At 39.3% G+C, this 13,922-nt stretch overlaps 1 protein-coding gene across 1 annotated transcript in view; it reads right to left on the bottom strand.

The window, feature by feature from the left end:
* Nucleotides 1-13,922, bottom strand: part of grin2ab (glutamate receptor, ionotropic, N-methyl D-aspartate 2A, b) — a 139,967-nt gene that overhangs the window by 19,178 nt on the left and 106,867 nt on the right. The window contains exons 11-14 of the mRNA XM_044113123.1: nt 6,124-6,295; nt 3,932-4,085; nt 2,520-2,645; nt 128-357 (exon numbers count right to left, since the gene is read on the bottom strand). Of these exons, the coding sequence (XP_043969058.1) occupies nt 128-357; nt 2,520-2,645; nt 3,932-4,085; nt 6,124-6,295 (682 nt within the window). The remainder of the gene's footprint in view (nt 1-127; nt 358-2,519; nt 2,646-3,931; nt 4,086-6,123; nt 6,296-13,922) is intronic.

Here is a 13,922-nt window from a genome sequence, read left to right as displayed (position 1 = left end):
TCCCCAGAGAGTCTTGTCTGGCCGCAGGCCTGGCATCCATTACAAGAGCAACCCTGACTGCGAATGTGTTTAGTTGCCTCTATGCAGGGGTGTATGCGTGTGTGTACCTATGTTTGTGTAAACCCACCTTTTTGTCAGACAGTCCAGTAACTTGGTCCACAAATTCTTCCTGGATCATGAAGGCGGCCAGGTTGGCAGTGTACGAGGCCAGGAAGATGACAGCAAAGAAAGCCCACACTGACACAATGAATTTACTGGTGGTGCCTTTGGGGTTCTGCACAGGCACAGAGTTGTTGAAAACCAGACCCCACAGCAGCCATATGGCCTTTCCAATGGTGAATGATGGACCATGTGGGTCTGAGAGATCAGCCGGAGCAATACAAAAAAATGGAAAAGGATTGCATGATGAGTCAAAGATAAAGGATAATGAAACACTGAACTCACAGTTTTGTCTGATGGTGTCAAAATAGCATCAGATGTCTCTTGTGTTCCAGAGGCATGGGCCAATTATTAGTATCAAGGTATATAAAAGGTTATAAATTGTTACACTTATACTAGAAGTTTCCATCTCACTGTTCTCATGGTTTAACGTTTTTTTAATCAGATGTAACTGAAGTAACCTGGAGTGACCAGTATTATCTCCATTACCTCCACCTGTTGATGCTCACTGCCTGCTAGTGGCTGAAAGAAACCAAACCTTTGTTGCAGTGTCGAGTGCAATGAATAATAAATGCACTGTGTATTTTTTTTTATCTCTACAAAGGTTTCTATGGACTTTCATTCATTTTTATTCATTTAAACAGTCTAACCCTGAGAATTACCCTAAATCTAACCATTACTCTTCCTCTAGAGCAACCACAGGTCTCTTTGTAGTTTCTTTGACTAATGCTCACTTGTCCGGCTTCCTAGTTTAACTGGGCAGCCATAAGAATGATGTCCTAAACCACCCCATAATTGTATCGTTGAGCTTGTTGAGCTTCTTTTTCTTTATGATGCTGGTAGCTCACTTATAATCTTGACAAAACTTCTGAAGTACTGTGGCCGACAGGTGCAAATGAGTAGCGAAAAGCTTAACAAGCAGCAAACTGGTGCAAAGCAGATGGCAAAAAAAGCTGCCAACAGATGTAAGAAATAAAAAACAACTGCAACAGAAAAGTGATGCAAACAGAAAGAAAATGTGGCAACAGAACATAGAAGCTAAAACGTTCAATCAACAAAACAAATGCAAACAAAAAACCCTGAAAATACAGATAAAAGGAGCAAGGGGGAGAACCGCTGCAAAAAGTAAAATCAACTGCAAAATTTTTCCACAAAATGGAAATGCTCCAGGCCACTAGGGGGAGTCAAGCAAAGTACAAGTCATATCGGACCAGACCCTCATTACAAACAGGAAGTGTAATCAATCAATCAATCAATCAATCAATCAATCAATCAATCAATCAATCAATCAATCAATCAATCAATCAATCAATCAATCAATCAATCAATCAATCAATCAATCAATGATTTATTTTTTGCTTGACTCCCCTAGTGGTCTGGAGCACTTCCATTTTGTGGAGCGAAGTTGCTGTTGTTTTTGCTGTTTGAAGCATTTCTCCCTCTTGATGCTTGTTCCTGTGACTGCAGCGTTTTTTTGTGATTGGAACATTTCTTGTGATTGCAACCTTTTTTGTCTGTAGTTATTTTGTTGATTGAAGATTTTTGCTTTTATTTTCTGTTACTGAAGCATTTTTGTTTGCAGCATTTTTCAAAGATCTGTTTTTTCGATTTTTACATCCGTTGGCAGCTCATTTCCTGCAACAGACTGGCAGCCTGCCCAGGGTGTACCTCGTGTCTCTTGTCTGGAACGTTAGCTGGAGAGAGGCACCAGCACCCCAAGGGACAAGGGTGACAATTAGAAAATGCATGGATGGATGGATGGATGGATGGATGGATGGATGGATGGATGGATGGAAGGCAGCTCATTTTGCCATTTGTACATGTTGGCCACAGTACTGATGCTCTTGAAGAACAGCTGTATTTAAACCAGGATTAAAGTCCACTTCATATATAAGTTACTTCCACTGCTTGTTCTGAATTTTGCAATATCAGCGTATTTGCTTTTATAATTTTAAATTAAAAAATTTTTAAATTAGAGTCATCATACTGAAAATTCATGTTACAGCATTGATTATATAATCGTTTTAGATGTGGAGATGCTTTATCACTACATGGGGTTTCAGTAAATAAAGTAAATATTTATGACTGACCAAGTAGTAAATAAAGTTGTAAATAACAATGAAATGCTGAGTTCAGAGGCAACATAATAGCTTCAGGTTCTATGTTTTGATGTTGTATTCAAACAAAAGTTCCTGAGAGCAGCTTCAGGATGGGGATGTCTCTTGCATGAATTGATTCAAGTCAGAGCTGTAATAGGTCACTTGTTTTGTGCTTAGGGGAAAACTTTGATTTGCCATTTTCTGCTGCTGGAAAAATTATTGGTGTGATATTCCATATGACATGTGGATGTGCATGTCTACCTTTGCCTTGGGCCAGGTTGCGGTTGAAGCCCAGTGGACTGACAAATTCAAAGAGGAAGACGGCAATGGCTGTGACAATCAGCAACATCACAAACATCATCACCCAAACTGATGCACTGAAGGGCTCTGAGGAGAGAAGGAGAAGGATACACTCAATGTTTGTGAAACTGAGTCCATAAACTGAAGAGATGTCAAAAAAAGCAACACTGTTGAGGGGGAGGGAGATACAAAAAGATGACGGAGGAGACATCAGTGAGATTCTAGGGAAGGAAGGAAAGGGAGAGAGTTAGTCACAGAGAATTTGAAGGAACACATTTCCATATTTTTCATTATTCCCTCGGATGAGAGCTGAGAGACGGAGAGGCTCAGGGCAGAGGGGGACGAAGGAGAAGAAGGAGAGACAGAGGAAGGTGAAAGAGACGAGATTCAAACTAAGTGATCTGATGTGCCACCACTATCAACATGAATGTGTGATTTATTTGTGTGCGTATGAGTCTGTGCTTGGTGTGCAGCAGGCCAGGAGTTCAGACAGCGGGATGAGTGCCAGAGCTGCTGAACCACACAATGTGTGTGTGCCTCTGTGTGTGTGTGTGTTTGCGTCACTGCATGTGTAAGTATGTAACTGCCAGGGTTAGCCAACCCTGAGAGATTGTGTGCTGAGGTGCTTCTAATATGAGTACGAGAGATACTGAACCGTCACTGATACCCTGAGCCCGACTCCACACACATACATACACACATGCATCCACACGCAAACACACGCCCGCACACAAAGCATTCAGCTCTTAACATCAACCATAAACACAGCCACAGCACATTCATTTTCCACACGACCTTTACTTTATACAAAAACATCCCAATATATTAGTGCAACATCAGAAACACGTTTTGTAATGTAATTCTGACACATGACTTGATACACAGGGACCAACACATGCACGGTCCAATACACCCCACCACAACCCCCTCACTCTCCGTCTCGCTCCAATGACAATACAAGACATTAGGCAAGCAGAACGCTTTTGGTTTCTCGTCATCTCAACAACTACAGAAGGGGAAAAAGAGGAGGAAGACGAAGCAAACATCAAGACTGCTTTGTCTAAGCTGACTTTTCAAAAAAGAGAAAAAAAAAAAACCGAAACAGCTGGCATGCTCCACTTGCTCTGCTCTGGTAGAAATATTAATGTGCTTAGGGTTTTGAGGCCCAGATGAAGTCAGAATACAAGTGGAGTTTGGCCAGCATATAGCGAGTGAATAAAATATTCCATTTCATGTTGAGGATTTTGCCACCATGTAAGCACCGCCCCATTATTGTGGCCCCAGTAGTCCTCTCAGCAGGATGTTAGACCAAGAAAAAAAAAAAAAAGTAGAAGTGGGAAAACATTTTTTATTAAAGAAAGTCAAAAAAATACCAAGAAAGGCAGAGGGCGAGACGGTCCCATTGCTGCGTGACACCATGACGCTGATGCCAGTCTCTACGAAGGGTACGGAGAAGTCGATGACCTCTGACCTTTCCTCATTGATGGTCAGTGATCCTACTGCCATGATGGCCTTCTTATACACCACCTGAAGTGTAGAAAAGTATAGATAAAATGGAAAATTAATGAACCTGTTTATTCTTAAATAAATAAATAAATAACAGCCCATGATAACACTTGGAACTAGACTGTCTTTAACTGAAGCTGTTGAACGAGAGGGACTGAATAAAGAGATGAGATAATAGAGAACATTAGATTAGGATGACAGTTGAATGAAATACTCAATATTTATGCATTCTGTAAACTTATGTCAAAATATGTTCACTTTATAATATACAGCATTTCATTAGTAATTTGGACAAATCCAAGGAAAAAAATTACAATTATTTCCCCCCACCTTTTATATATAACATAGGAAAATTAAAAACACTTTGGAAAAAATTCCTAACTTATAGGATCATAATTCTTGCATGAAAGGGAATTATTTTTATTTAATTAGTAAAATCAAGATGTCAGGGTGTACATCTCCTCTCACCCAATGAGAATTAGAGATAGGTGCCAGCCCCCTAACACTTTAAGGATACACACACTAGTCATTTCTAATCCTCGACAACAAAACTTTAATCCTTAATATACTATAAATTTCTTTACATGGGAACAATGTATATATTTTATTAAATATGAAAAATAAATAAATAAATGAAGCAGTTCTGGATTACCATGTCAAAAGGACATAAATCAACAAAGTGCTCCGGAGAAGTTCAACTTCTTAACTCATTTCACTCAACAGATGGCTACATTTAATCCGCCCGCTTCTACAATAACATCGTTGTTAATGTTTTGAAAATTTTTACCCACTAGTGATAGCTACTAAGAGCGCAAAAGTAACTGAAAAGGAGGACATTCGCTTAACTATACTGCATTGCTTCAGCAGCACCAGGATGATCTGATGTCTGAGTTCAAATCTTGAACTAACATATTTAGCTCGAAGCTAGAGCAGGTAGAGAAACAGGCAGACATAGTTTCTTTGTTAGAGAAGGCAACAGACGATCAGCTAGCCTCAAAGACTGCGCCGCTCTCCATAAAGACAATGTCAAGCAAAAGGACATAGGCACCAAGCTGCAGCAGGCAACAGAACATCCACAGCCTCTATCTGCCTGAAAACACTGAAAGTGGGCCGGCCCCCCACTCATTTCTTCTCCAACATCCTCTGCAAGCTGCTTGTGAAAGAAGTGCCCTTGTACCCACCACAGCTTGACAGAGTGCACCGCTCCCTCACAGCTAAAAGCTTGCAAGGCGTCCACCTCGCCTGGTTCACCTGCCTTGGTTCCTGACCAAAGAACTCATCATTTGGGAAGCCGAGAGGATAGGGAAGCTTGAGTATTGGTGCGTAAAGGGCTAATTTCACGGATTTACAAAATGTTAAAACGTCAAACAGAAACCTTCTCACCCAAACTTAAAATTTCATAGTCATGTTCAAGTCTTGGGAAGCAAAATAATTTGTATAGAAAACTATGCACAACTATTCTGCACATAGTATTCGATGTTTTATGACGTTTTATTCTGTTACTGACAACATAAAACCACTGACATGATTTAAAAAGATGAGCTGCTGTGCTTTCTTCCTGTGTACTCAAAAGCTTTTAATAATAAATCCTTCTCACAGACTACTATAAATGCAGAGTATCTCTGTAACTGTGTCAAATGTCTGCACCATCTTGTAACGTAATCAGGGTAAGTCAAATGGCAAACAACTAAGGTTGAATACACAGAAGCAGAGGAAGTTGTGAGAGATTTCGGCAATGATGACTCCAACGGTTCTGGGGAGGAAAGGTCTGACTCCAACGGTTCTGGGGAGGAAAGGTCTGACTGTGAAGATTTGGAGCTGGACATCCGTTCCCTCCAAGTCACCGAATGGTAATAAACAAATGTAAGTCAAACTGTAAACAAGTTTGACTTAGATACACACAGGGTTTACAGTTTGACTTATCCTGATCACAAGATGGCCAGCACCATTACAATATGGTAGTTCATCTGTTTAAATCATGTAAGTAGTTTAACTGTACTTGACACTTTAAGTCAGAAATAAATGTCATTATATTTTTGAGAAACAAAGGTGACACTACCTCTCCAACCATGCCATTCCACACATTGTTGATCTTCTTTCCATGTTTTCCGTTGGTAACCAGATAAAGATCGTACGTAAACTTGACGTTCCTGGCAATCTTCTTCAGAATGTCGATGCAGAAACCTTTGCAGCACTGTTTGATATAGGCACCTCCTCCTGATGTTGTGTTTCTGTAACAAACACAGGACAAAAAGCACACTTTTAACCAGACTTTATTTACAAAACAACATGGACGTATGCCAGAAGTAAAGATGTCTGCTTGTGACCGTCTAAGCTGATTGTGCACATCTGTCGCTTCAAACTGTAAATGTGGAAACGTGAATGCTGCTGAAAGGCAGAGAGAGACAGTGTGCTCCCTCAGTGCCAGCTAACCAAACCAGATGAAAACAGTAGGGTACTGAGCAGATGCTGCTGGCTTTAAATAGTTACAGAGCAACCAACCCACATGATTAAATAATCAGCTGTCCTTTTCTTCACTACTTCTGTTCCTTTTATCTCTTTCACTATAAACGGTTTACCTGTGTGTATTTGCAGTCACACGCACACCCCACACACACACACACACACACACACCCACTGTACATGCACAGAAATAAAACAAATATTTAAGTGAACTTTTCTGACAGTCGTCCCTGGAGAACCTGGGAGCAACGAAAGAAACTGAATTGTTGGATCAAGTGATTCTCACATTCCATTAAACCGTACCAGCCTTTTTCAAAAGCATTTCCATTAAAACTTAATTTCATTCCCATGCTGGCCATCTTTGATGTAACTTATATGGATCGTAACTCCATGACCTTTTCACGTGGCATTTTTGCTGAATCCAATCTGAGAGAAAAGCTCATGAAGAGCTGAGAGATTCACAGAGCACAGAAAACAGAGAATGATGGTGAAAGATGTGAAAGATCAAAAGATGAAAAAAAAAAACATGGAAGAAGATAATACTATGTGTTCAACATCTGTGAGTATGGAAGATCTGTGTCCCTGGGGTTCAAATGCACACGCACTGTATACATGATCTCTTCCCAGCTGGGGCCCATCAGAATCCTTATGTCACTCTGTAAACACACATTTACACATAAGTGAACATGAAGCAACAACAGCGAATTGACATTTGTTTAATTCTTGCTATGAAACATCAAAAATGCAATAAAACGGGAGAAGTGCTTATGGGCTGGAGTAACTTTTAAAACTGTGCTGTGAAAAGTATCAGCCCAGAGAGATTCCTTCTATATCTCCTCGTTACACCTTTCATTTTTGGTTTTCAAGCAATCTCAAGGTGAAGTTTTAGGCATGTGTTGGATTACTGTCCTGTTGTGTAAGCCAGACATTGTTCTTAGGGCTTTTCTGTTTCATGGTTCCAATCCATGATTTAGAAAAACATGGATTGTTCTCTCTTTGCTCAGGTGGGGTTTTCACCTTTCTTCACCAACTCTTCCTGCCTGTTGTATTTATTATTACTAAATCTACAACCACTCAGTTTGCCATTGAGGGCTAAATTTCTAGATTCAGGCCTCAATGCCACCAGGACCACACGCATGGCGTTGGTGTAACCGGTAAACTCCTGGTTGAATCATCAATTCACTCTTATAGAAATTCTGGTAGGCAGTACTTTTGTCATTATCTGGATTTGCATAAAGGCTCTAACTGTGGTTTGGATTTCTTTAGATCAGGCTAGTAGTTTTAGTTTTTTCTTAGCCTGTTGGGTTGTCAGACACGTTCTGCTTAAGTCATTTCTTTATTCTAAATGTCTGGCAGTAATCCAGCCTGTGTATGGGACAAGTAAAATTTGAGTTTACTTCACTTTTTTAAGTCCTTGAATAGTGAGCCATATGCAACTAGTGGTGGCGCCCATCACACTTTCACACAAGAACTGACACAATTAATGAGATTAAAAAAAATGTGAAAAAAATCTCAAGGTAAAGGAGATTATTTAATAGCATACATCAATAATAAAATATAAATATATATAAATGAGCTTGAGTTTATATAAATATAAACTCAAGCTAAAACTAAAATTACACTCAAGTCAGTCAATCGTGAACTTAACTCAGGCCATTAATTAATTGTTTGAAAAATGAATGAGTGTAGGGTTAAAAGAGCTCTTCAGTCTATTTGTTCATCACTTAAATAGAAAACAGTCTGCTGTCTGAAGCTGAGTGTGTAGAGCAGGGGTCTCAAACTCCAGGCCTCCAGTCCTGCAGTTTTTAGATGTACCACAGGTACAAAACGCTGGAATGAAATGGCTTCATTACCTCCACCTTGTGTAGATCAGTTCTCCAGAGCCTTAATTATTCTATTCAGGTGTGGTGCAACAGAGGCACATCTAAAAGTTGCAGGACTGCGGCCCTCGAGGCCTGGAGTTTGAGACCCCTGGTGTAGAGGATGGGTGGAATTTGAAAGGACTTTTTTGGCTTTAGACACTGACCTGGATTTGAATAGGTCCAAAATGCCTCAAATCAGCACAGGAGATTTGCTGATTTGATTTTTGTGGCTTTGATTATCTTATTAACAGATGTAATAAAACAACATTTTCATAAGAACACAATCAATCTTCAAGATTTTTGCAACACTATATGTTCCAAGTAGAAGCTTTCGTATATGTTCACAGCCAACCACACCAGGAATGCAAAAAATAAAGTGAAATCGGACAATATTTGCTCAATAAGATAAACATGAACAATAGTCATCTATTCTCAGAGGCGTTTGGAGATAAAAAGTCAATGCAGCAGCAGCAGTGTAAGGCCCCTTGTAACCTTAGGCCAGATCTGAATGTTCTTAATGATGTTGTCCCCTGCATCTGCACTCTGAATACCATAATGTACTGTCTGTGAGTGGCAGAGCGGCAGCTCAACCTGACCTGTTTCTGGGGGACAGGCTTTGAGCTAGTGTTTCTGGCAGGCTGTTATGCACAGCTGATTGCCCTTTAATCTGCAGGGTTTACATCTGGGCTTTGACAATCAGTGTACTCTGTGCACTGCATCTTGATTTCTCCAGGAAAGGTTGAACGGTTGCTGAAAGTTCATATTTCATTAAGATTTCTTTCAATACGATAAAGGTGTAAAGTGTGTAAATCATTAATAATGACAGCTATAAGTACCGTTGTATTTCATTTCAAAGCTTTTTTAAGACAAGATAAATTTTCACTGGATTTTTACACCAGACATTAAAGGAGGAACCAATGTTGTTTGTAGGTTAGCCGGTGTCGAGCAGACTGTGTACCGTACTGATGCAGTATAGTACATAAATCTTTAGTCACTCTTGTTTTTACTTTGCTTCCAAAAACACACTCACAGACAGTTTTGGATCCTGTTTTGTTGTCCTGAACAATGGCTCTCCTCAGGACTGTCAGGAGAAGACACAGTGATGATGGCTGTCTTTGAAGATTTCTACGCTGGAGTTCACTTTTTAAAAATGTGTGTGTGTGTGCATGTGTGTGGTTGTCATACTTAGAGACAGGGACACAACGAGAAAGACATGCATCATAGCAACCACTTAGTTTAGCAAGACTGTAGGCATGAACAATTAGATGACCGAGTCAGCTCACATGGGGAGTTTATTGTGCAATCAGACCCACAACGTTTTCCCAGGGAGCAATTAAACTTCTGTACAAGTCAAATCTTCACAAGCTTCTTTTTTTCTGCAAACCATCTAAATGAGCAGTTAACAACTCTCTAATTGAGGATAGTAAGTAATATGCCACATTTAGAACATTGCATGTTGCTGTATTCAGTCCACCATGAAAATGGGACTTCTGCAAATTTACCACAATTTAGCCGTCCCCCTACACTGTCAGGCAGGGAAAGGTGAGCATTAATCTAGGAAGCAGCCAAGAGACCAATAAGACTGCAGTGACCCAATGCACAGGTGGGATAATCTGTCACCAAGACAACTATGTGGTAGAGGATGTGCTGGTACAGTGAGAAGAAAACAAAACCTTTCAGCCAACATGGAGGGTTATGTGTTTCAGCCAACACATAACCCTGAACAAACCACATCTATGGGGAAACATGGGGGTAGAAGATCAGGGTTGATTAGAGTTTACTAAAAAGCACTTTATTCTGAAGCTGAGAATGAATTTAATTAGTTAGATAGATTAATAAATTTAATCTGTCTGTGATGATGTGATTGGTGTTTAGCACTGATATATAAATAAACCTTGACTTGAGTAAAAACAACCAACTTTCTAAGATTCAAAGAAAGTCAGGGGTGTTAAAAAGTACAAAAAGAAGCAGCTAATCACAGTTAATTTTTTGCAATGAACTTTAAACACACTAATTTTACAATGTAAGTTAAATCAGTTATGAATTCCTAAAACTTTTGAGATAGATAAGATCAAAGTGCAAAAAGAAGCATACGCAGTATTACATGTGGGTAACTGGTTTTTAAAACAGCTGGACCTCTGAGGTTACTGGCAACAGAAACATTCAAAGAAAATATATACTTTTTACAACAGAATATTCCAGAGTAATTCTCCTCCTGACATTTTGCTGTAGAGGAGCATCTGAGAGAGGAGTCAAGGCCAGGTGAAATAATGACAACGCTGCTGCTGGGAACTACAAGTTAAGTTGCCGCTCGTGGTGAGAGAGAATAGATCGTAGCCTGCAGACATGGCGCACAACTCCCAGAGGTGTACTGGATGCCAGAATATGGAATTTGATGTGAACGGCCACTGGCAGGCAGAGGGGAGAACATGGGCAGACAAAAAAGGAGAACTTGGAGAGGTTGACGATGGGGCAGACCACATCTAGCTTCTGAACAGAATAGTTCACGCACTCAGAGCACTGAGAGGTTCAGGAGTACAGGTGGGAAAAGATACTTTAAACATCTTTTCACTTTCTGGCCTCAGATGTGCAACAGCAGCTTTAGTGAAGCTGGATTTATACTGCTGAGTCAACTAAAATTTAGTTTTAAAGGAAGCAAAAATAGCAGAAGTCACAAAGTACACAAGTCATATAAGAACAGATCAGAATTACAATTAGCACTGTCAATTTAATCAGAAGGTTCTTGTTATTTGATCTGTGAAGTAAATCTTTAAAAGTCTGTTTAAACAGCAAAATATCAAAAATGTTTTGGAAATTCCCACCAGTTATACTTCTGAAACAAACAAAAAACAAACAAAAAACTATTTTTAAAATAACTCATTTAGATGAGCTGGATGAGTTTTCAGCTCTACTCCAGAACAACCAAACAAACCAATCAAGAACCAATCAAAACATCTGTTGACCTTGACCTTGCACAACCAAACTTTTTACAAGCAAGAATCTTTAAAAGTGACAATCTCAAACAAATTTCTACAACTTCCAGCATGTGCAGCACAAAGCACTCTACAAAGTAAAGCAGAAAGATTATATTATTAGAAATTGACACTTTTAAGGGTAAAAACCTTTGGCCAAGGGAGAGACAAAGAATTTTATAGGTCATGTCTCAATCTTCGTAGGAAAACCCCTCTAGAACGGTGTATGGGAAAAAGGGCATAATCGCACAATGATCTTTGAAATAAAACTCAGCAGGAACCTAAAAAAAGGCCTCGTCACCAAAAAAAAGAAGTAATCCTATCATGAGCAAATCCTTAAGAGTAAATTCCAAGCTAAAGACCCCTGACTTCAGGGCACATGGCTGTTCTCTCACTCAGACAAAAACTTTGGTCAGTTTGAGGATCGTGTTTCTGTCAGAACCCTGCAGATAAAATCCAACACGATCTCAGCTCCCCACCGTTCCACAGAGAGGCTGCTGAGAAACAATCACAAGGTTGTATGTTCAATTTCAGCTTCCTCTTGTCATGTGTCCATGTGCCCATGGGCAAGGCACTCAACCCTAAGTTGCTTGTGCATTGGTGAATAAATGTGTGCATTTGTGAGTTCAAACTGACTCTAGTATAAAGGGCTTTGACTGGTCAAAGTGAATGGAATAGTGCTATGTAAGTTCAGTTCATTTGGCAAGTCCAACTGCCTCCTTTTGCAAAAAAACACCCGTAATTCTGGGTTTTTTTAAAACTATTGTTATTAACCATTTGCTCATTTGTAATACCCCTCCAATTTTTTTAGTTTCTTCCCTTCCACAAGTTTGTCACCACAGTTTGTTGGAGTTCTGAGTCATTCTGCAGAGGGAATGAGCCAGAACTCCAACTCATCTGAAAGGGGCACAAGTGAGGCAGCCCATTTTGTCGGCCGCCTAAGTCACACACGCCTGTTCAGATCTTCCCACAACATCTCCACAGGACTGAGATCAGGACGTTGTGATGGCCACACCAAAACTTTTTTCTTCTTAACCCACTTTGTAACAACCACTTTGGCTGGATGCTTTGGATTATTGTCTATGTGGAATACCCATTTATATCCAATGTTGTATTTTTCTTGGCTGATGTCTTTAAATGTTGTTTTGCATAAGGTAGATACATTCTTGCATTTCTGTATTGTTGAATTAAAATGTAGGTTGCAGATTTAGGAGGTGTTTCTAATGCTTTAAAAGAAAAAGCGGTTGATTGCTGTGTAAAAACATGAAGAACACTGCAATGGGCTAAGAGAGGTAGCTTACTCTTGAGATGAATTGCAATATCCGTAAACTAGAGTGTATAATCAATAGCTACACTACTTAAAACAAAATCTATATAACTAAATTACAAAACAAAGCACTAATAAAGCTGAAGTGAAAGAAAAAATGACTACACTGTAAATTACATCTGAGCAAAAAGCAATAGGGAGAAATTCATTATCGGTTCAAGAAGAAAAAAATCCAGATCAAACTAAATGAGAACCTGTCTGTTTTGTAAATGTGTCCAACCATGGATATTTATTCCAATGAAAGCTGCATACATCTGGATATCAGTCCCCTGCATAAACAGATGGTGAGTCATTATTATATAAAATAAAAATGAGTGGGCCCAGGATAGAATACAAGATGATGAGCAAAGAGCAGCTGATTGACAATTGTGTTGTCAGACAGACTGAGATCGGTTAGAAAGGTGTGATTTCATTTCAAGGATGTTTAATACAAATATAGATGAAGAAGGACCCGCTTTAGTTTGATTGCATTTACTTTAGGAGCATTCTGTTATCACCCTCTGAAGGTGAGGTTCCTTTCAAATTGTTTAATAAAACTTTAACTTTTTTCCACATTTTACTATATTACAGCCATAAACTTTTAATAAACAAAAATCTGGAAACCATTGTAAGGACTCAGCCCCAAGAATAAAAACTTTGTGGGACAACATTTTTTTGAGGAGTGTGTGTGTGGGGGTCGGGAGGGATATATTGCTACAGCAGTGGACATCTATAGACAGACATTTTTGCATAGTTTTCTTCAAAAACAAGTTAAGCTTATACAGTTTGGATAGAGAACAAATTAAGTCTTAGCACATATGCATAACCAGATCTGGACGTTGATCAGGCCACTGTGGCACAGTGATAATGTTTCATCATCTCATTTGTATTCTCCACAGCTCTATCCCTGGTCTGTCTGCTGTAGTCCTTGGTCCACATGATGTGGTTTATTCACTGAATAAAAAGTTCAAAGGCCTCTGAACAACATCTGATGTACAGCATAAATATAGGTGGTTTACTAATAAAGCAACTTCTGAAGGTAATTGACTGGTCCAGATATATTTTGTGGAATTGGGGCCTCAATACATTTTTTCCACATTTTTATAATATATTCTATTGTTTTGGCTGGTCAAAAGAAAAACCATTTTGGAATGAATAGCTTTCTACTTGTCACATGACATTATGCGTAAAAGCTGTAGGCATGAATACTTTTTGCAAAGCACAGTCTGTAAATCTTTGCCTGAATACTTTATAA

The sequence above is a fragment of the Gambusia affinis genome, linkage group LG04, assembly GCF_019740435.1.
Source record: "Gambusia affinis linkage group LG04, SWU_Gaff_1.0, whole genome shotgun sequence".
NCBI lineage: Eukaryota > Metazoa > Chordata > Actinopteri > Cyprinodontiformes > Poeciliidae > Gambusia > Gambusia affinis.
This window is presented reverse-complemented; position numbering and strand designations above follow the sequence as displayed.